At 40.6% G+C, this 24,367-nt stretch overlaps 1 protein-coding gene across 1 annotated transcript in view; it reads right to left on the reverse strand.

The window, feature by feature from the left end:
* The window catches only part of LOC150085918 (uncharacterized), a 77,224-nt gene that overhangs the window by 36,924 nt on the left and 15,933 nt on the right, over positions 1-24,367 (reverse strand). The window contains exons 9-13 of the mRNA XM_090374741.1: positions 23,179-23,308; positions 22,165-22,325; positions 21,658-21,746; positions 18,698-18,841; positions 17,347-17,509 (exon numbers count right to left, since the gene is read on the reverse strand). Of these exons, the coding sequence (XP_090230867.1) occupies positions 17,347-17,509; positions 18,698-18,841; positions 21,658-21,746; positions 22,165-22,325; positions 23,179-23,308 (687 nt within the window). The remainder of the gene's footprint in view (positions 1-17,346; positions 17,510-18,697; positions 18,842-21,657; positions 21,747-22,164; positions 22,326-23,178; positions 23,309-24,367) is intronic.

Raw genomic sequence — 24,367 nt, forward strand, 5'->3', positions numbered from 1 at the left:
CCCTGTGAATAACATTTCTGAAATAAGTTTTATTCTGTTAGCATGAACTGTGCTTTTAGGAAACGTTCATTGCAGCCTCACGTCTCCTAGCTGATACCAAAATTGATATAGTTGCGATAGAACTGCCAATCAGAGATACTGAAAGTCCCTTCGATAAAATGAGACGTCAACAGCAGAGAAGATAAGGCGCTAGAGAAGAAAAAATGTGTTTCTCAATCCTGCTATCTGATTCAAAACACTGTAGAGGTCAGTTACTACTCGTATTTCACAGCAATTCCCGAAAATCGAACTCTCTGTTGCCAACGGACAAGAGACCCGATTATTTTAACATTCCAGTTTCTCAGAACTCTGGAAAAAACGAAGTTATTTTTTGAATGTCGCGAGATATTCATAAATAGCACTTGTAATAGGTGCTTAACATATTTTAAACGCTTTCCTATTCTCCAGTAAAATTGTCATAAATAATACGCGTATTAAATGCGCATTTAAAATGACTTCGTAGATTTGTTAACCAGCCATTAAGGCAACGTGTCAATGATCAAAAGGAACAAAAAATTAAAATTCGAATTCACTGAATATAAAACAGAGCTTAAATTTCTTGTCTTGTGAAAAAATTTAGATGAGTGAACACTGGTTTAATGAATGTTCAGTGCGGTTTACTTCTTTTGCGGGAAGGAGAAAAACCCGCACCCCTGCTTGAGACGCTACCTCAAACCCAAAGTAAAGCTTTTTAGAAAGCTGTCAGCTGGTAGTCAAAAGACGGCCACAATACCCACACGGAGGTTTTGGGTGATCAAGGAACAGCGCAAATTCAATAAACAGCCCCAGCAAGACCAAACTGAATTTCTGGCATCAATTGCACTCGAATTAAACTTTATACCATCAATTTTTGTGGAGAGCAGCCGGAGTAAGGCGCCATCTTGATCACTGGCCGCAATTGGTAGATTTATTCTAGAACCTGGAGGAAGGAGATGACCTGGCTGAATGCAACTATCTTTCTGTTCTAATTATCAATTACGACTTTTACACAGAAATATGACTTTTTTTTTTTTTTATAAATGGTACGTGATGAAAGATGCGGGGTTCATTTTCATAATCGCTGTAAAAGTACAATATATTAAGTGTACTTTAACATGAACAATACCTGAATTTACCCTAACATTAGTTGGAGAAAAATGTCACTGTGGAACGTTATATGAACACTATAAAAGAATTACTGCGCTCAAATACTAAATTAAGGTAATTACCCCGTTGAGCAAGCTCGGCAGGGATCCAACGAAAGGATAGGACTTCACATAGGGGATGCCTCTCAATTTCCAATACTTGTTTTCCTTGATCAAGTACCTGGAAATAAAACGGAAACTTAACAGTGGTTGACCTTTATACTAAACGCACAAACTGAGCCCCCCAAAGTGACATCATAGACAATCATTAATAGGAGGGATTTCGGAAAGTAATCAGACCGACAGTCATGACAGAAGAAAGTACCGGTATGAAACCAAACTTGTCTTTCTAAAGCAGTCTTTCTCACCTCAGCGTTACAAACATTTTACTTTTCGAATGTCATTCGTACACTGGTTAGCCCTCGTGAATAGCACAGTTGGTAGAATCGCCGTCCTCCCCACATCGGGTGAAAAAAATCCGAGTTAGAGTCCCGTCTATGACGTGAGGAATTTTTATGGGCTTTTTTCAGAACGTGGCCGAGTTAATCGGTCTCAGGTAGCGTGATTTTTTTTTCTTCTAGGAAACTTGGATTTTTTTGTCCAGCAAACCGAAAATCGACCTCAGAACACACTCAATTCACAGACAGCATTATACGGTGCAAAGATCTTAGTCGCTGATGCTCCTGAAACCCTACAACAACAGCACTGGTTAAAATAATTAAAAATCTAAACTTTTGTAATAATTACTTTTAATGTGGAGGAATCGGGAAGCCATGCGTATTCTCTGTGCATGCTTGCCAACCTGTCACTCAAATGTTGCTAAATTTCTTTTATAAACATGCATTGCGTCGCAGTCGAAAAGTGAGAGAGGGAGAAAATCTTTATCGAAATTAGATGAATACAGAGCTTGAGTAATGTTGCAAAATTCAGCAGAAAATTCACATCAGAAATAAATAATTATGTACATATGTTATAAAGGTAAAAAGGTGTTATATGCTATAATGATTCCTTACATAATTGAAATATTAACTGTATTTACAATACTACATCAAGTGAGCTGTATTTGAATGGTCTATGTGAACACACATCGATGCGTTCTATTTCTAATTATTTGAGGATCCTTCTCATAGATTAAGTGTTGTTTAGCTATCCATCGAAGAGCGGTTGTTCTGGATGTAAGCTTGTCCACATAACACTAAAATTTTGGATAAAATATTAATCCTAAATCTGAATGTGTTGCAGTGGCTAATTTTAGGGTTCCATCAAGCGTTGAATCCATTATTGTTGGGGTTGGTTTGCAGAAAAAAACCAATTAGTTTTGTTTTCTGTGGATTAATTAACAGTCCATACTGTTTGAGATATGGGGTGATGTAAATAAGACTGTTATTAACACAAGTAGTGGGTTCAAAGTCATTGTTGGAAGCTCAGAAAGGTAGGCGCTCTTCGTCGGTGGAGGCGCAAATTCTATGTGCCCCGTGCGTATGTTGTAATAGTGAATGATATTCCCTATGAACTAGATGATCCTAAGGATACCAGGTACGCAGAGATATTCTTTTTTGACCTGTGCTTTAATAAGATAATTATATATTAACAGTGAATGAACTCGCTCGTGTCCCAAACTATGGACATAAAACTGTCTGACCTTGTTTCAATGTTATCGTTGAACCTCCATGAAAAGAGCTAGTTGACTGGTTTGGCCTCAGGAGTCGGAAACGGTGGCTATCCCACCCCTAGGGGCACTAATCTCCTAATCCGTTAATTTCCCATAAAGGAACTGACAATTCTATTACAGCAAAAGAAAAGGATTCCTGGAGAAATGTTGTCTAAAGAGTAAACAAATAGGAACCACGACAACTGTCAATAAGAAGGATGATAATCCCCCCCTCCCCGAAGAGAACGAAATGTATCGGTAGAATTTAATACATTGGGAGAGGGTAATCCCCTAACCCCTCACCGCTGCAGCGATATGCAAAACAATGACTTGGAGCACAATAAAGAAAGTAAATTTGATCAGAAAGTTGAACATCATTTGGAATATGAGCGAGACCGGAAAAATGACCCACCAAATGATGTTGAGGGAAAAGCTGCGAATTCACAAACGCAGTGCGATACAGCCATTGTGAACAAATCGTGTTGTGGTATCTGTGCTGACAACTGCCAAAATGCCGGTCGTCGCGGCTCCATACAGGCAGTTCCCTCTGATGTTGAGTGAACAAACACACCCCCCCCCACATCTCAGCAGTCTGAATGATATACTTAGGGGCGTAATAGTAACACAATACACGGCAGATGAATTTAAATATTCGGTTGGCCTCATATAATAGTTTGGTTTGATTTTTTTACCTTCTGTGCTCAGTATAAACCAAGAACTTCGTGCACAGAACAAGGAAATTAACTTGTTGAAACACCAGACAACAGACCCGAAGAGCATTGTTATGCTATCGGAGGTACACCCGCTTACAAATCATATCTCGCGTTTGGCCCCAGACACCTCAACGCAACTCATCACTGATGTACAGTATGAGGAACTGCATTTGGACTTAAATATTCAGAGATTGAACACTCTAAGCATATCACATGCTTCTTTTCGCATCTATGACAGAAATCAGTTTGAAAGGATTGGAACGTGCACCAAATGGTCCCTAGATACCATACCATCATCAGGTAATTTTATGAAGCACAAAGTAAAAAAGAAGTAATGACCGACCTCAGATGCACCTAAGATGTGTCAACTACAGGTCCTACATCGGAGAAAGAAGGCTGCTTTTCACCATCAAGATGGCCACCGGTAAAACTACAGAGCCGAACTTCTGAGATCACTGCTCTTGGCGCATTCCTCCCCCTTATCTCCGGTCTTCAGCACAGCTGCTAGCAAACCGTAACCGGCTAGTGCTAACCGACAGATTCCTGCTAAAGCAAATGCTGCCCTCACTGCAAGCCCTCGACGGGGACCTCCAAGAAGTAGTCAATAATAAAAAATACAGGAAGGGTATCCTCGTCGAACTGAAAATGTAAAATTGTGCTTTGTTAATAATCTGATGTATCTTTTGTAAATATGTTTTGTAAACCCCTGGTACCACCATGCCGTGACGGGACTAATTGTATGTCTATCATTGCTGCAATTAAAGATTCTATTCTATTCTATTCAACAGTCCGGACTCTGACTAGACGGTGTATCTCTATTCCCCACTAACAACCCAACTGCTCTACATGAAAATGGCCGTAGCAAAAACAGGGTAACTCCATGTTTTGCCCTTAACACATCCTTGGAAAGGGGAATCCCAACGGTGATTGAAAATTACTCAAATCGCCGTCATCTCTGTCCCCGAATTTTACGATCCCTGTCATTGTTCCAACAGATCAAAGACCACTGATGCATCACAGACGGATCAGACCGTGTGCATCGCTCGTAACGATAAATAGAACAGCTTTGTTCCAACTCCTATTTCGAAATATGCGATCGGTGAGGAATAAACTTGATGAAGGTGAAGGGTTCTTGCTGTCCAGTTCAATGGCCGTGGTTTGCATCGCAGAAACCTGGCTCAACCCCCCAACGAGGAAACAATTTCCTCCACTTGGCCTACAGAATATCGGAAGGTGTGCATGTCTAGAGAAAACCGCTGTGTACATCCCACCAGTACAAAGACGCGCAAGTAGTTGAACTCCTCAATTGGTTGCTTAACCATCTCCTTTCATCACTGAAGCACATCGTGTGTGGCGGGGAGAGAATTTCAATCTTCCAAATACTCTCGGAAACCTCAGAAGGAGAATCAGTCAGGGTCTAGATACATTAGGTCTTAAACTAGTTTGTACACTACCCACGAGGGGCGAAAGCACATTGGACCTTGCGTTCGCGTCAGATAATTGTGTGGCTAATCAAAACCCTTTAAGCAACATACATTCTTATCATAATCCCATCGCTTCTTGCAGAAGCAAAGTCACAACCGAGACAATTACAGCGCTCAAATACCTCAACACAGAAAACTGTTTATGGGACATTGAGGATTGCGACCCCAACTCGGGAATGTCCTGCTGATAACATGGATAACCTCTCTCTCTCTCTCTCTCTCTCTCTCTCTCTCTCTCTCTGCTGTAACGAAGAAACTAACCATCACAGAACATTCAAAGGTCTGGTGGAATTCCAAAAGTTGCTGAAACTTTCCACATGACACGGAACATGCACAAGAAATAGAAAAATTTCGGTTCACCCTCGAACAGCACTACAGCGCTTTTTATTAGGAACAAGAGGGAGGAGATAACACTTCACCATGAATAAGTAGAAGAAGTCCTTCCATGAAGCCAATCAGAGGACTGCATTGACTCACTGAATCTTGGCAGTTGGCTCGGCCATATAAATAAGTCCTCCGCTCAGCCAGAATCCACTACATCAATGGAATACCCACTCAATCCGATTTCGACACATCCCAACACCCATTAAATTCAGTTCACCTCACTAAATATCAGCTGATCGACCCAATAAATAGCTTAGCGCCTACGGCCGCATCCGGTGACGGCTGGAATGCCTCGACATATTTATTGTTGATTTATCTTGTCGCTATTTAACAAGATCCTTCATCAAAATTTTTCACTCCCATGTGGCATGTCTATACAATAAGACCACTGCCGAAAATACGCTCTGCTCCTCGGCCCTGTCACATCCACCTAATATCTTCTGCATCAAGCCTATTAAAGCTTTCGGATGTGGTTTGTTATTTGGTTTTTAGGAGCATTAGCAACTAAGGCCATATTGCTCCGGGATATGCGGTGGTCATTCCCTGACCTTTCCGAATCCTCCGTATTTGGTGGTGACGGGCTTGAACCTTAGGATGTGGTCTGGATAGGCAGCTGTTCCAGACTTGAGGAATGTCCTTGTGGTCAGAATTCCGTTGAAGATGTGGATCTGAGTGGTCTCGTGGTTTATCATCAGTGGAAGTCTGTAATGTTTGCTGACGATTGTAGATTTTTACAATTCGTCCCCCTGCTCCCGCCGGTAGCACAGTTGGTAGAATCGCCTTCCTCCCCATACCAGGTGGAAACGACCTGAGTTCGAATCCCGTCAACGACGAGAATAATTTCTATGGGCCTTTTTCTAACGTGGCTGAGTTAGTCGGTCTCAGGCGAGGGCAGCATGTTTTTTCTCCCAGAAACTCGGGTTTTTTTGTCCAGCGCACAGAAAATCGACCTCAGAACACACGCAATTTTCAGACTGTATACACGGAGCAACATGGCCTTAGTCGCCGATGCTCCTAAAGCCCAATAACAACATTTCATCCCTCACGTGTTCTGATTTGAAGATATTGTAAAAACAAAAACCACCCAAAAATATTGTTGGAAGCGACTTCATCAGAATCCATAGCATGATGGCGTAGTGTTCCCCACACTGATTTCTGTAGTCGAACAAAGAACTCTTAATGATGTAAGCCACAAGGAAAACAGCTTCCTACCCTAGGCTGGTGGCATTCGAGAAACTTCCGTTTTCTCCAACGGTTATCTGTGAGTAGAGGCACTCCTATACTCACATGTTTAAAAGCCTCCAAAAATATTTGCTCTCCGCTTGTGGTGGCTACAGCAGATATTTTAATGGCTGAAATAATAACGTCCGATTTTTTCAACCGTGTTATTGGAGAACCTCATCACTTCGTTCTCTTCTCCTCTCCTTGTGACAACGGAGGCTTCTCAATCTTCCGCTAGTGACCCTGGACAAGCGGGGATCTCGGAACATAATATACTGAGTGACCAAGAGACTCTTTGGGTCTACTCGAGCCCCTGGACTATTAAGGAGGTCAGAATTGACATTAATGTCTAGTTAACAAGGCTTGCCTTAGTTCAGGGAGCCTGAACTATTGGGCTCTCAAGAGCCCCCAGATTTGGGGACTCGAAAATATAATAAACTGGGCATGCTTCATACTCTAAGTGAGGCAAGCCCCATCCTGGTTCTGGCAGGATGGGGCTTGCTTCCGGCAGGATGGGGCTTGCTTCCCATGACGTCTGCAGCCAACTTTCACTTGGGCAAATTTTCAAGGTCTTGCGTCTAGGTCTTTAAGTCCAGCTACACTGCAGAAGAAGTTTGTATTGGAGCATATCCGAGACCAGATCTTGAAAGAACCTCTGCATGATGCAATCCTGAGATCTATTTCCGAACCACCTTTGGAGTCTTTTTGATCATTGTGGCCTCAAATTGTTATTAGCGCAAGCTCTTGATGGCCGATTCGAGATGACTGACCTTGATAGGTATATTAACGTTAATCTACTGGGTTCCGATCTTCCGGTTAGGCGAATTACTAGAAATAGAGCGCTATGTATCAAAGGAGTTGTAAACGTCATTTAAGGAAAGAGAGTTTGCTGTGACCCAGTCGCTATATTATAAAAATCATTGAGTACTCTTGACCCAGCTAGGGTTGCCCAGAATGTGGTAGATCCTGATGTAGTTCTAGATCAGTCAAGGGAGAGTGTCTCAGATGTTGTTCCACCTGAGGATGAGGAGTTGAGATGTGATTTGTATAGGCCAATTGAGGATATTGAAATTAAGGAGGTCTTGGCGGTGAAAAGTTCTAGTCCTGATGGCTTGACTCCTCTGTTCCTCCTTAAAGTATCGTTTATAGTTCTTCGAGACCTCGTGCATATATTACCGCCAATGTTATACAAGGCTTATACGATTTTTATACCTAAGAAGGCTGACTCTAGTGATTCGACTGATTTTAGACCTATAACTGTGGCTTCGGTGATTTTGAGATTGCACCACAGATTCTGGCAAGAAGAATGATGGAGTTGCAGAGAATGTTTATTCTCCAGGCGTTATTATCTTCATCTAGAAGGGACCTTAGAACTTTATATCTTGCCTCAATAAATATCCAAAAGGCTTTTGATAGTGTTTCCTTTGCTGCCATCTTGGAAGGAGGAAGCAGTTCCCGGCTTCGTTTGTGAAGTATATCAATCTACATGTTCTACTAGAATGAGATTCATGCAGTAATGCTCGGTGATTAAGCCTCGTAATGGAGTTAGGCAGGGTGACCCATTATCGCCTATGTTTTAGAAGGAATTACTTGCCTATATAGGTTTTGGATCTTAAGAATGCTAGAATTAACGCAGTGGTATTCGCTGACGACCTCTTTCTATCAGCTGCAATGCCTTTTGGACAATGCTAATCATTTCTTTATGAGACAAGGCCTGAAAATTAATATGAAGAAGTCTTGGACTTTATCTTTGGTTCCCTCTAGTCGTGACAAAAAGCTTAAAGTGGATAACCATAGCTTCTTAGTCGATGGCCTAAAGCTCCCGGCGAGTAACTGCATCATGGGGATATCTGGAATTGATTTCACTCCTTGAAAGGCACGCGCCTCCCCGAAGGACTTGCTGTTGCAGCTTAAGAGAGCTCCACTCAATCCGCAGCATAGGCTGTTTATCCTGAGCACTTATCTTATACCTAGATTTTACCATCCTTTAGTAGTGCTAGGCAGGATAAGAGCTACCAGGTTGAATAACTTGGATACCCAGGTGAGGTCTGCCGTAAGGCAATAGCTCGTCTCCCCCATGATGTGGTTACCGGCTATTTTCATGCTGATATTGTAGAGGGGAGGCCTTGGGGTTCCATCTTTTAGGTGGACTATCTCCATCTTGAAGAATCAATGTTGGAGAAGCTGTGGTTCTCCCCTTTGGCTTTAACTAGAGAGCTTGCATGTATTTCTAGCTTTCAAAGAGAATTAGGATATGTGATCAACTTGTTAAAGGATGATTCTGTGCAGCAATAGAGTAAGGCATCAGTGAACTTAGGGTGGAGCAATCTCTTGCACTCATCTTTTGATGGTGATGGCCTTAAAGAATCTATAAGGTGCACCTAAATATCGGTGGGTTGGTAACGGTACCAAGCCCCTATCCGGCCATGCTTTTATTGACCTCATTCGCATGAGGATCAATGCTCTCCCTACCCTCACTAGGACATCACGGGGAGGCAGTATGGAGAGAGCGTGGGGCCGGATGCGAGGCGGTCGAGTTACTCGCCCACATTGATTAGCGATGCTTCAGAACACACGGTTTGAGAGTTAAAAGGCACGACTCTGTTGTTAACTTAGTTTCCAACAGGCTGGGATGGGAGGTCAAGAAAGAGCCTGGGTTTCTTGTATCCACAATTATTGCAAGGGAGTGCGGAGCAAAATATCTGCTGACTTACTCTGAAAATGAGTTTAACAACTTCCGATATCAAAATCATTGCAGTCCCAGCTCTCCAGAGGAAGTTGAGCTGCTGGGGAACTCACCAACGGATGACCACGGTTAGATTCCGTTGATGAACCTGGATATGTTAACACTGTTGTTAGACATTTTGTAAGGCTAACCTTTTGCCGTAATAAAGAGAAGATTATAAAAAAAAAAATGAAGGGATTCACTTTAAAAGCCCTCTACATCCTGAACTGTTGCACTGCGTTTTGCATCTGAACACCGGTTATCGGAAACTAACGATGGAGAATTTCGATACTACAATAGTTAGAGTCTAGCCATTGTACGAGCAAGATATATTTTTATATGCTCCCATTACAAGAAAGACGCGATTCAATCTGATCCAAATAAGCATCCATGAGGGCCACTCGCGAGTTAATGTATGTTTGCGCATTATGGAAAAGAGACGGTGACAATGTCTTTCGACCACTTTGGCATCGTATACTAACATACGATGCCGAATTCCACACCCACGAAATTTCATTGTAAATGGACCATAGTATGCCTGTATTTTGAATGCAACTTTGCAACCTTTCTGGACTGATGACATACACACATCATTGTTATTATACGTTACCGTAACATTGCACAGTTTAAACTATATATATACACTTGGAAATCAAGAAATCCCACAAAAATAAATAAATATGATCTTTATTGTAACGTTGACAGGTACAATGACTTTACAAAACCCTTCAAGACATCATGCCAGGGGTTTACAAGCGGCATAGATACTACCTCGCCGGAAATATAAAGATTAAAATACAGGCAAATTATATATATAAAACATAAAGCAGATAATATTAACTTGGAAGGAAACCGAATACAGAAAAATAAATAATAATACAAATTAAGATAACAAAAGATAGTTTCCTTGAGTTCGGTTTTCTGTGAGATTCTTGCCCAGCCTTAACGATCTCAAATCAAGGATGTAATCTAGGAAAGCTGACGATTTAGGATGAGTTGTCTGTACTTTTTTGTCATTGTGATGTTACACGTCAGCATCCAGGGATTGAATTAGATGGAGCTTTTGATAAAGGAAGAAGCGATCTTTAAACTGTAGCCTCGCAGGAATTTGGGAGTGGAGCGGAGAGCTCGTTGGGCGCTGGGATCCAGTGATCATTTTTATGATGAAGATGAGCCTTCTTTCCTGCATTAATGCTGAAAACCTGGTTAACTCCAGCGCTTTGGCCATTGGTGTTGTGTGCTGCAGTGGTGGGAGATGACAAATCTACACGATTCATTATCCAATGAGACCTCATGGATATAATTTTTAACACAATTGTTAAAGAATACATAATCGTATCTAAACAATATACATACGATTTACGTTATGCACTAATTAATCTGACTAAATAAAATTCCTATCAAATATTTACAGAGGTCAACCATTCCTCTAAAAAAAAAAAAAACTCTGTCTACAAATTTACAGAACACCCTGGTATACTGATTATGCAAGAATAGTTTACTAACGATATTCGCTGAAATATCCTCGATCATCGTATCCAAATTAAGCCACAGATCACAATAATTCAGGCATTCAAACATAACATCCGAACTAGACTCAACCTGCACAACGGCAAAAATCACTTTCTACCAAGTCAAAATATTTCATTTTTTCCCTGCGTCCAAGCCCAGTTATTAAAGTACATTGGAGGTCAATGTGCAAAGTCACATTAGCATTTGATACGCATCACGACCGCTTCTTAAGATCGATACTATCAGCCTTAGGGATTTATCTGTAAATGTCCATTCCCTGATCTGCTTAATTACAGCGATTCTGCCTAGCTATCCTGATGGGTAGAGTATGCTCCAGCCCCCACACCTCTATTCTCATTAGCGTTGTTACAATAGATTCGTTTCCTTTTAGCCACTAACGGATCTGCTGGAATCTTTCCATATAAAGCATGCAGAGCATTGTTTTATCTGGAAAGTTATTGTGGGAACAAAACATGCATACAGAATATACAGATGCTTTCCTTTTATTCCACAACTTGTGCGCTAAATTTTAGTGATTTTTTTTAAAAATATTCTTTACTTTATCTCGTAAGAACCATACGTGATCGATGAAAGACAGTCTATCATCAATAACGACTCCTAAATATTTCATCGTCCTGGTATATGCCGCTGGAATGTCTTCTTTCACTCAGCCTACCTTTGGGCAAATCCATTTGGACTTAGAAATCGAGATTTCCAACTTATTTTTTCATGTCCACTCCTCAACAACATTGAGGATACTTTTAACTTTTTCTCTAGATGATACCTGGAATCCGCCTCCACCAATATAAATTAATTAATAGTCACATTTGAAAAATGGGGACGAATAATCCGCTCCCATTTTTCGGTATCAACAGCACGGGTATTTCAGATCATTCTTACTACTTAAAGAAAGTAAAAGAAAACTTAGAGATGCTTTAGAATACATCTATACTTACCAATACGCAATCGTGATTGCCACACATAACAATACGCTAAAAACGTTTACTGCTTCAGATACTTCCATGTTTATGGTCGGTCAACAAGAAACCTTTTTCCCTGTACCACTGCGATGCCATTTCACGCTTCTCGTGAGCATCCACTGAAAAGGGTAAAGGGCACACACAAACTTTCGCAAGGGTCCGAAATGAAAACAGTTTTTATCGTTAACCTTGGTTAACGATAAAAACCACGCGTTGCACTGACAATATCACATCGGATCGAATGACTGTTTATACCTGAACGGCACTTCGTGGAAGAATTAAACTTTTCAATATTTAATTTTGCCAGAAATGGCCAGAATAAGAGCAGCTAATCAGTAGTATTCACTCAAAGCCTGTCAGATGGGCTGCTCGCTGTAGAGGGAATATCGGCATCGAGACATCCTTATAAGGCTTCTGACAAGGGAGAGTAGAAATGTCATACGTTATAACCGAGGGGCCGTATTAAGTTACTGAAGGAATTTCGAACCCAAGCCTTTTTCACTCGGTGTGCAAAAACGGATAAAGTGCAGAATGGTGTAATTCATTCAAGGGAACATCCGCTGCTTTCACTGATCAGCAACCTTCAATAGAATTAGGAAATGAAATGATGTCAGTGTTCAGAACGGAAGGAAATAAAGCTTAAGAGGAGGGAGGGGGTGATATTTTGATGTGATTAAAAAAAGTAAAATTATCTGAGACTCCCCTACATATCCAATAAAATCGCTGACTGTGTATAAGTTTTTTGATAAGCAGGTGAACGCTATCAGAATTGGCTATACAGTGCAAAGAAACCACATTTACTCAATTACCCCAGCAGTGGTGTTATTTCAGTGTGGTGCAATTTATACACCGTCTGGCAACTTTATTACGGCCGTGAATGTTGGATTATATAAAACATTCTATGAAAAAGTAGGTAACTCGATCAAAGGTCGCATCATATGTGACTTGTACTGAAAAGCACATGAACCACCTCTATTCCTTCGTCGGCATGCTCTGCTATTAAGCTATGCAGCTAAAATCAGAAGTCTCCCACATCATCCTATATGGCGATTTATGGTCATACCAAAATGGCGCTATCTATATCAGAATAAACCATGTGGCATTAGATTAAAAAGCTTAAACACGTGCTAGGAACTAAATATGAATAACATAATTCCAGTTGTTAGCAAGGCTATCCCACCATGCAAATACCTTTGGCACACGTTGCTAAATATTTTCAAAATGCGGAAAGAATGCACTTCCAAATCTCAATATTAAGAAATCCACGCATCACGCTCTTTTCAATTCTCTAGTTTCACCCAAATTTGCACCGATGATTCCAAAACAGACATTAATGTTGGTGCAGCTGTAGTTCTACTAAACGTTACAATATCTCAGTAGCTTCCCTTGGAGTGTAGCACTTACACCGCAGAACTGTTTGCTAGTTCTGCGGTGGCCTCAGAGAATGTAAAACAGTCTTTATATCCTTAAGCTCTGTATCCGCTCTTTAGTGTTCCCTTACTAAAACAAATTCGAATAAAACTAGTGCAACTTCTTACAAACAAGCAAAAAATAGTCTTCTGTTGGATTCCTGGACAGTTGGGAATCACTGGAAACGAACAAGCGGATTTTTCTGCCAAGAATGTCAGTCGGGTAACATCAGACATTCAGATACCTTACACCAACATTGTACAAAGTACTAGTAGAAAAAAATGGCTATCCATTTTGGGAAGAGTCTAAGAGGGAATAGGAAAATTGCAGATTCGACATACCCACCTATTCACACGGGATGATCCTCCACTGTGCAGCAACTGTCAAACTGAACTCACAGTAGAACATCTTTCCACTGAATGCTCATTATACTTGAAAGAATGACAAATAGCTTTCTCTCCACATCTCTATTCCCTCTAATCAATTTAATGTAATTTACAGCAGATCCTCGGAGATCGACAAGGTCATGCTGATCTTTTTATCTTCCCGAAAATGATAAACAAATATCATCTTATCTGAATCTCCTTCTTTAATGTACCAACTATGAATGTAATAGGCGCATTATGGCCTTAATAGCCCTTGCACCGATAAATCAAAAAACAACATTACTTTCATACTTCATTGGCTTACTCGGATCTCATTCCAAGGAATAATGCCTTTTCTACTGAATTTATTCTTTATTTAGACAAACAACAGTTTTGAGAAAGCGTTTGGGATTGGTAGGGATATTAGCACTTCCCCGGGCCAAGGATACCTTTTTCTAACAAACGCTTCGCTGAGATCGTTGTAATAACTTTAATTTGCAGCAATCTGACAGCTTAACATTCCCCAGATATTTGAGCTTGCTTTGCAAGACAAGCAGGAGAGTGTAGAAGCACACGCGTTCGAATGGACAGTGGTTCAAGCCCGCCTGACTGCTAAATAAGGTTAATGATTGTATTCATTGCCGGAAAATAAACAAAACGTTTTAAATATCGATGAGAAGTATTTGTTCAACTCATATGTCATTTCTGTGGACTTTTTTTTTTTGTGTGCACGCTGAAAATAACTTCTTATCCCCGTTCTTGGATCTCTTTTCTAGTGTTTTCTCTTAATTATCTTTTGCCCATCTCACCACATCCTTGGCTTTGTTATATATTCTCTTATAATATTCACGCTATTGTAATTGTCTCGTGTTTGTTTCTTTTGCTCACACTCTTAACCCCACCTATAATCCATTGTGTCATCTTACTTTTACCGAACTTCACCACTGGTTCCAATACGCCTAACTCCACTGAATACACTCGTGAGCCAAAACATTATGACCACCCCTGTCTCCTGGAGTGGAAGCATCCCAAGGCACTTATGAGTGACATCACCGACTGGAGAAGCATAAATAGCGACGGCATGGTGGTGCCTGTCACTGCGAAGCCCGTGCAATGGGAAATTGAGGGACTCGACGGAGTTTGAATGGGGAAAGATGGGGTCAGCACCTCAGGAACCACAGTCATTGTCGACTGTTCGAGGACCGCCGTGGCGAGAATGGTCCGAAGAGGCACACCCAACGTGCGGGGACGGGGAGACCACCGAGACAACAGACGGCTCGTGATGCCTCACTGAACAGCAGGCTACAACCAGGGCGAATTGAGAAACGTTTTCGAGCACACCATCCAGCGGACGTTCTTGCCGATAGGCCTATGGACTGGCGACTTCTTCTTGTGTCCATGTTGATCCACCGTCATCGATATCTCTGAGGAAGTGGCACAGAAGCACCGTTTCTGGACAGTGGACGACTGGAAATAATCGCCTGGTCTGATGAATCAAGGTTCCAGCTCCATCATGCCGATGGACGTTGCGTATTTGACAGGGAGCAGGTAAACAGCTGCAATAAGACTGCACGGTTGGACAAATGCTACAGGCCGGCGGCGGTGATATCATGATTTTTGGGGTGGTTTCCTCATCACCGTTGAACACACCCTCACTGCCAGATCATACCTTGTCATTGTTTCGGACCAAGTTTGCCCTACATGGTGATCGTATATCCAGATGGCACTGGACTCTTTCAACAAGACAACGTCCAGTGTCACAAGTCCTGCATTGTGCAGGAATAGTTCAAGGATCGTGTCCAAGCATTTCGCATACTCTCCTGACCGCCAAATTTCACCCGAATCAATCCCATCGAGCATTTGTAGGGCGCAGTCGAATGCAGCATTCGCTCTATTTCCGAATATTCTACGTTCTTCTGTCTAGCTACCAACTTCAGCAGTCTCGTGGTGTCGATGCCACGCTCGGTACAAGCGATTATCACAGTGAAAGGCGGCCCAACACGATATTCGGTAGGTGATCATAATGTTCTGTTCATGAGTGTATTAACATATTTGCATTAGAAACGTATAAAAAAAATTTAAAACTACACCAGTCTGCTATACGGTATTAATTAAAAGGAACTGTGCGCAACTGATATGGAAAACACAGATGCAACTGATCAAGTTATATTTTATTTTCTGAATGCCAAAGGAAAAGTTTATAAAGTTCAGCGTGATTGGCTAATTCGTGTATGAAGGAAGGTTACAATTTTGTTCATTTTGGCACTACGGCTTGCAGTAAACTATTCCGAAGGCAATCTGTTACTTATGTTCAAAAGAGATTTGCCTTAATTTGTGTCAGTCATCAACCAGTGATTTGACATCAATATTTAAAACATTCCTATTATCACTCAGTAATTATCCCAATTTTTTTCACCCAATTACTCGCCTTCCACAAGACTGTTGAGTTTATTTGGGACCTCTCATCTTCTGGTTACCTGAAGAATCAGTTCTTTCGCTTGCAGAACAAAGTTTCCTTTGTAGTACTCAATGGGCACCTGTGAAAGACACATGCACTGAAATTAGATTATTGGAAACCAATAATAGAACAGTTAAACATAATATTTCAGCAAGGAGGGAAGAGATCCAAGTTTCTACCAAATGGCTAAGCAGTAGGTCTTAATGGCCAATCCATTTTCATGGATTGGCCACTTAGACCAAATAGATTTCCATTTTGATCCACTTAGTGGATCGAGGAAATCTATATTTTTAAGTTGTATTGATATTAAACGAAAGTTCTGGAGTGTACCTTTTTTATTTTTTTTTTCACTACATTACGATCAAACAAACACTGATATTAAGGGTCCCAAGCGTGGGGGCATAACCATGAGTATACTTATGTCTGTGCACGGGACGATTTACATATTTTGCTGACTGAAAACCTTACATTCCCGCCGGAGATCGGTTACAAGCTCGAATGACGAAGACTTTAGAAATTCCTCCAGTTGTCGATGGGCATCGAACTCTGGCTTTTTCCCAAGGATTGGCAGGAGACAATGTATCATCCTGGCCAGGCTACCTCGAGATTTTCATTTATTTACTTATTTTTGTCGTGTTTAGAACTCTTCACTTCGACAGATGGCGCTGGCCAACACTTTTATCCTTTAAGACAAAAACCTGTGGTTCATTTGTACGGTTCAGAGTGGTTGGCATCTTTACTTGTCCTCACAGAGCGGTTTCAGAAGAATCTGATTTTCCTGTAAATTAAAATTTTCTGAAGTCTACCAACACGCGTCCAAATCCTCATCGTGGAGGAGGCCAAACTACTTCAACATTGTTTAACCCAACATTAAGCCTTCAATACAAAACGGAGTGGTTGAAGATAATTTGAGTCAGGCAGCAAATAGCTGGCTCCAAACTAAGTTGACAGACTTGAAAGTTCTATAAAAACGAGGCTTTATGGAACCTTTACATAATTTTACTTCTGCAGAATGGTTATAATCATCAACCTCTTCACACCACGTGGAAAAGGCTCAAATCTCGTCAGTAGCGTAAACTTTTATGGACTTTTTTTAGAGTCAAGAGCGAAGATAGCAAAGTTCTTCCATCGGAAACTTGGGTTTTTAGTCCAGAAAAACAGGCAAACCGACCAAAGAACGCATTCAATTTACAGACATAATACACACAGGTAGATAAGGTAATTCTCGGGTGACCCCAATATGACAAGTTTCTGCTGCCAATTACGATATGAATCCTTACCTTTGTTTCGGGGCCAAGGTGGAAACGGACGTTGCTCAGCACTTTCACCATGCACAGCTTGAGTAGCATCAATGCGAATCTCATTCCCACGCAATAACGTGGTCCAGCACCAAAGGGGAGGTAAACGAAAGGATGACGAGTCGCTTTGTTCTCCTTAGAAAATCTGATAACAAAAAGGAAGCGTAAAAGAAAACTATTTTTGACATTTTAATTAATAAGTAAATAAGTTTACTAATTAATGCACTGATCTCATATTGTGGAAGCACTCTCACCTTGAGTTTCTTGGTATTGCACTAATCTAAACAAAACACTCTACTCCAGTGGAGAAGTTCTTTCAAGTAAAGTGGTTTCCGCTGCGCAGACAACAGTTTTAATTTTGGGATTAAAAGAAAAAAACTACGAATCTTGAAAAGGGCTTCTGACAGACACGAGACGTAAGCAGAAAGAAAAGAAAGACACAGAAGAGGCCCCTGCAACCTGAAATCATCTTGGGGCTGACACGCCCACCCAAAGCACAGTTTCGACACTTCAGAGTCTCATCAGTGACATTAGCAACCCAGTCACCATTTCGGTGTTCGTAGGCCCTAGGCACTTTTATTCCGAAATGTGCTAAAAAAAAAAAGGGCAAAATGTTTCTTCTATTTTAATACCTTTACTGCGAACACGTCAATTATAAATAAATGATAAACCACCTCAATTGACAGAGCGACCATCACTTCGATTCTTCTAGTTTCGAGAACTGTCACTAGATTGCGTATTGAATTGAAGCTCCTAGAGTCGATTGTAAAGAAATTTCACGGTTTGGTTTCAAAAACTGTTTACCCTTCCTTCCTTCGTAGGTCCCAGGCACTATGCCTACAGTGCCTAATGGGAAATCCGGCCCTGCCAGTCACTACAACTATCCACAATATATGAGATGGGAGAGGATGCATAAAAGGAAAGTTAGTGACTTGAGTAGTGTCATACCAAGGCAACTCGTGGCGAAGGTGGCTCCGCAATATGAGATCAGTGCAGTTAACAGTTTATTTGCTTAAACTCCAAGTTAGAAAATGGTTTGCGAGTTTGATCTTCCTAAAAGATTTTACAATCTGAACTAACAAAACTAAAACCTTAAAATTTTCTTCATCTGGGATCTCTGAAAGATTTAAAGCTTGCGCTTCTTTTAGTCTGCTAAGGTAAACCCTTCTCCAATACATTACACTTCCGATGTTTGATTTCCATTCATTATTTAAGGTTTCAGTTTCATCAGTTAAAGTCGAGTCCATTAATTTAAGTTAAGGCGTCGTTTATGACGCTTTAAAAGATTAAGTTACACTTCGGGGAACATGCAGAAAGGTCGTGACCTTCTTACCTTTCTGGGATAAATTTTTCTGGATCTGGATAATACTCGGGATCACGATGGATCGCGCAGATGGGAACAGTTACCAGCATTCCCTTGGGGATCACAATCCCTGTATCGCCCAATTTGTAATCGTCCACTGCAGGCTTATCAAATCTGTAAAATAGGATGGAGCAATGTTTATGACGCTTGAAGAAAATGCTTCCCAACAATAACTGAAATTAAAAGGGACATATCTATACGTTAAGACAATCTGGCGGTATTGCACCGGTGTGCAATCTTGCAGAAATCTGTGAAGTGCAACGATTTAATAAAAAAACACTGAGGACATTCACGAACCATCAATTTGTCTCATTTTGATAATCACACGCAAAACCACAGCTTTAGCAAACACTGTATATAAGTTGAAACTTCAACTTAGACAAACTCATCGAAAATCGCATAAATAAAAATGCGAATATCAGAATTCACTAGAACTAAACAAATCAACAACTTTATGATTATTTAATCAGTTCTGTGACACACACTAAAAAAAAAAAACTCATTGAATAAGGTGTAAAAATCCCGTGGACGTATTCAAAAAGTTTGACATTTTCACCGTTTAATTTAAATTTTTATAATTACATAATCTAAAAGTAAAAGAATTAATTATATTTGATTTTTTCGCAATTTTAAATTGCTAATAGACAAGATGAATGTTTCGCTTACCTGTAACGCATATAAGTTGACTTGCACTGGCAGCTCGTGCGGTCCACGGTGGCACAGTTGTAGCGTGCTTGTTCGCCGAGTGGAAGGGCCTGGGTTCGAATCCAGCAGAAGGTATTGAGGAAGTTTTTCCTGCCTTCTTCCACTCGGCGCCGAGTTAGTCGATCTCGGGCCGTGGAGTGAGGTTTTCTCCGGGTACTCCAGTTTCCCCTCACAGACCTAAAATCGACAGTCGGTCACACACGAGGTTACAGACCACTACACTTCGCGTTTCTTGAAATTTCAATGCCCCGTTTTGGGGTATTGAACTTTCAAGGTTCTCCTACGGGAGCTACCCCCGCCCGGGAGAGGGTAGTCCCTTGCTCCTCCCCCCCTAGAAAATGTTTAACTAGTTTATTCTCGATTTGAACAATTGTGGTACAACTGTTTGAATCATCGAATGTGATGGTGGATTATTACAATTACTTTCATAGTTGTTTTAATTACTGATATTAGGGTTGTGCGAATTTTGAATCATCCAGTATAAGCGTTCAAACATTACCGAATTTAATTCGTTAATTTTGTTTTTTGCAGAAGATTTATTTAATCAGTAAAGAAAAATTACATCCACCCGAAGACAGCAATCAAATGCTAGGAAGGTAAACAACATCAATATATACAGAGATCAAGTCAATAATTAATTACGGAAATTAAAACAGATTAGGTTCGACATAATACTCTAAATGCATCCAGCGTCTCTCCAAGAAGACTTCATATCATCCTCGTAAAGCGATGATGAAGTGAAAGATCTAACATTGCAGGATTTTGTAGGCTTTGTCGACGCAAATCGTGTTTGCCGGGAACATATGGCTGAGCGAGCTGATTTGGTTGAGAGCAGGTCTGATCAAAGATCTTTTCCGGTTAGTTATTTTGCTGTTCTTCGTGGGCAGGATGATAAGGCTATCGATGTTAGGAGCATCCAGTCTACCCGAAATGAGTTTGTAGGGGGGGGGTAATTATGTTGCCAGTGGTGATGATTTGTTTCCAAGGTATCATTCCATGCAGCGAATGTAGTATACCCCTAGAGATAGTAAGGGGAAATCCTATTGAGGGATCGAAGAAGCCAATACTCAATCCCCAAGAACTGCCGCAGGTAGGTTGGAGGGGCAGAGGACCCAAGATATTGTTTACACCCGATCCATATCCAATCCTTCCTAAAAGAATTCCAGTCTGGAGTTCTCATTTTAGGAAGTACTCAAGATGCGGCCTGACCATTGCCTTCGTGGCGATGGTTAAGATACAGGGTGGGGGCACCGACAGTGCCCCCCCCCATTGTTTTTAGGAAAATATACACCAATCGTTTAAATTCCCTTTAGCTACAAATTTTTTTTTTTCATAGTTAACATAGGACTTTTAGCTATTTTCAACTGACTACAGTTGGCAACACTGGTGCTGATGTGATCGCCATTCTAGTGCTCAAAATGGTACCCCTCCTGTCATTTTTTTTTTTCTGGATGAGGCAATCACCTTCTTATCATTGACAAAACCCCATGAATTGTCCTCGGCGTACATATCTGACTTCACAATTATTCCCCGAATTGTTTTCATTTTGCACCACCCTGAGTGTATGCTGTTCCCATATGAAGTACCCTGCATTTGTCAATGTTAAATTTCAACTACCTAATTTTTCTATATTTGGTTACAGTGGCTTACAGTCATTAAGTGCTCTGCAAACTTAGACTTTAAGCCTGATATACCTTCATCGATATTATTAATAAATACAGAAAACAACAATGGGCATGCCACTACATCATTAGTCCACGCAGAGCAGTGTCCATTGATTACCACTGTCCATCTTCTCCCACTCAACCACCCATTTGCCCTTAATGCCGCACTCCTCCAATCAATACAGCAGTCTTTTAAGTATATTCTGATAGCATCCAGTTCATTTGTTACAGCATCATAGTATCAAATCGGTCACCCCTTACCATATCATGTTGTGACTGAAGTATAGCTGCAGTTTGGTGGGGGTTCTAGCCAAAGTATAATATAATGGATCCAAGGGAAGTTCGCAGAAGGTAAATTAAATGAAAACAGCGTCTTTCACTCACTTATCAGAAAGATATAATAGTGAACGAACTTAGATAAACACAGAAAAATTCGTGCTTTTCATCTAACTCAGAATAAAGTTCAATTTGTGTCCCTATGGACACACCTAGAGATATAATTACTTGAGCGAGCATTTACAGATAATTTTCCTATGATTAATATAAATACTAATTATTTACCTAAGTAGGGCCGGGAACAGCCTCAACGTTTCCCACAACACCATGTCCAAATACTCCATACCGTGGACAACTTCATAGGTGATCTCGTCCTTTCAAAGTAAAAAGAGTTTCAGTTGTAGCATCTTAATCAATAGCTTTCAATAAATGTTTTTAACAAGTTGAAACATTCAAATTTGATTTAAGTCTCCACGGGTAACTAACCGTGGAGCAATTTGAAGTTGAACACCAGAGCTCAGCGCAATTTCCCGAACCCTGATGTCACATTCGAAATTCTTTACACCTTTTCGGCTCCCAATCGTTGAAATCAAATTGGAAGGGTTCAATTATCAAAAAGATAACTTTCACAATTGAGAATGAAAACTGTTTTTACGTATGACAAAATTCATATCGAAGGTCCAGTAGCATTCTAGTGTACCCTCATAAAGAATACCAATTATATTCATTTTCTACAGGTATAATAATTAAATTCGTTCTGAAAAACCCCGACATTTACAATGAATAACATACGTGTTCCTGGACTGTCTTGTCCACTTCTTGTATGAGTTTCTCCTGACATTCGGGATTCGTGGCCAAATTGTACGCCCAATGAAGTAAGGTACTAGTTGATGCATCAAACCCAGCGATGAAAAACAAAACGCACTGTGCCACCATTTCCTCTTGGCTCATGGCTGTAAAATATAAAAGAAATAAATTTAGAGAGAGCTTCATTAAAACGCCATTGCTATTCATATAACGATTAACAGCTAAGGCCATACTGCGCTGTGTGTATTGTGGCACGGCTGGATGTCCTGTATGCGACAATATGGAAGGCGTAACGCAAGTCGTTGTGGTCCAATCAACCAACATGGCGTGCAACGATTTCCAAACTCTATTGACATTTGCCCTCAACTTCTTGGCACCAAGGGAGGTAGACATCGCGTGGCCATGGATTATCCTTTGTGGAGACGGGAACCATAACCATCTAAAACTACTGCATGTGCTTGTTAATCTATATTAGAATTACTACAAGTTGATTAATAGTCTACACAAACATAGAATCCCAGAGTAACACTTTGAGGGTGTATATGAATTAGAATTTCAGAACCAGCTTTAAGGCAGTTTAGCACTTATCGTCCTCAAAGAGCTCTGGTCTTTTGACAAGCATTTTTAATTACGTTTCCGAAAGAAAAATGTGAACATTGGTTGATCCTTATCTTTTGCAATATCGTTTATCTAGAAGATGGTGTATTATTAGATTTCATTCAGAACTCAATATGTTACGAATGGTTCCCAGGTTATTTTTAATTATGGACTATTGCGCTTTTATTTTTTAACAATCCAGGAAGATCGCCCAAAAAATGTCCCACGATTTTTTTTCTGTCAAATGCTGTTTCTTCAACTAGAAACAGAAAGATGTTATTAAAGCATCGAAAGTTCCATCATCTTATGATGGAAAAACAATTTTTCTTACGACGTATGAAGTACCACTTTTTGGACGACCCTCATACTTTAGTTGGTGTCTTAAAATAAACTGATACCAACTGTTGTTCAGTGTCTTCTTGGAGGCAGCTTGATCTTTCCCCTCTTCAAAGCATTTCATACTTTCATCAATTTCTTCGGTCAGAGTTTCATTGGAAGCATCCATCAGCAACTGAAGGAAATCATTTCGCACCTAAAAATAGATAAACACCGAGGCATTTATCATTGGTTAACAATGAATCAAATTTTGGACAAAAACATTATGCTAAAGTTATGCCTTGCATGTGCAAAAAAGCATATTGAACTCGTGGCTAATAGGAAATGCTGTATAAAGCATTTTTATTCTGGTATGTTTTATATTGAAGTAACTTGTTGAATTATTGTACCGAAATCGTGTTTACGTGAATCTCCAGTGAGAATATCAAGAACTCTTTAGAATCGTAGTCATCTTTGGTCAGAAGTTCCACTCTACAACACGGTAAAATTCAAACTCTCCTGCTCTGCATAATTAGAGATAAGAGCTAGGTAAAGTGCAGTAAAATACACTGGATGGCCACTTTATTAAGTACACCCTCCTAATAGTGAGTAGGTCATCTTTAGCGCTCGGTAGAATCTGCATGTTGGTCAATGATGACTCCATTGCTTCGCTGTTTTTGCTGATCTCTGTTCCGAACAGTTCGCTCCACCTCATTCCACAGGTGTCGAAATGGATTGTTGAGTGGGGAGGCCACTACACTAAGCAAAATCCACTTCTGTACAATTCTGGCTTTGTACCATGACGCATTATCCTGTTGGAAGAACCCAATCGCAGATTGGTACGCTGCAGCCGTTAAGAGATGAGTTGATTGGAATTTCCAGAAAACCTGTGGCATCCAAATATTATGAAGAAACTAAGAAAACACTCCCTAGATCATTACACTGCTACCACTAGCCTGCCTTGTTCACTCCTGGCAAGGTGTGTCCATGAACTAATATTTTTTCTACATATTCTGGTCCACCAATCAGCAGGAACTGCGATTTGTCAGGCCAAGCAATACTTTTCAAATCCACCATTGTAATCGTACCTTCCTGTTTTTTAGCTGGCAGGAGTGGAATCTGATTCGGTTTTCGGGCACAATATCCCATTTGTGAACGCAAAATGTGTTGTGCTTTCAGAAATGCCTCTTTTGTTACCACTATTGTACTGCATGTAGCCTTTCTGCTACCAGGCACAAATCTTGTCAGCTTCTCGAATTAACGAGCTGTTGGCTGG

Source organism: Mastigoproctus giganteus, chromosome 5 (assembly GCF_048544385.1).
Source record: "Mastigoproctus giganteus isolate SK-2022 chromosome 5, ASM4854438v1, whole genome shotgun sequence".
Taxonomy (NCBI): domain Eukaryota; kingdom Metazoa; phylum Arthropoda; class Arachnida; order Uropygi; family Thelyphonidae; genus Mastigoproctus; species Mastigoproctus giganteus.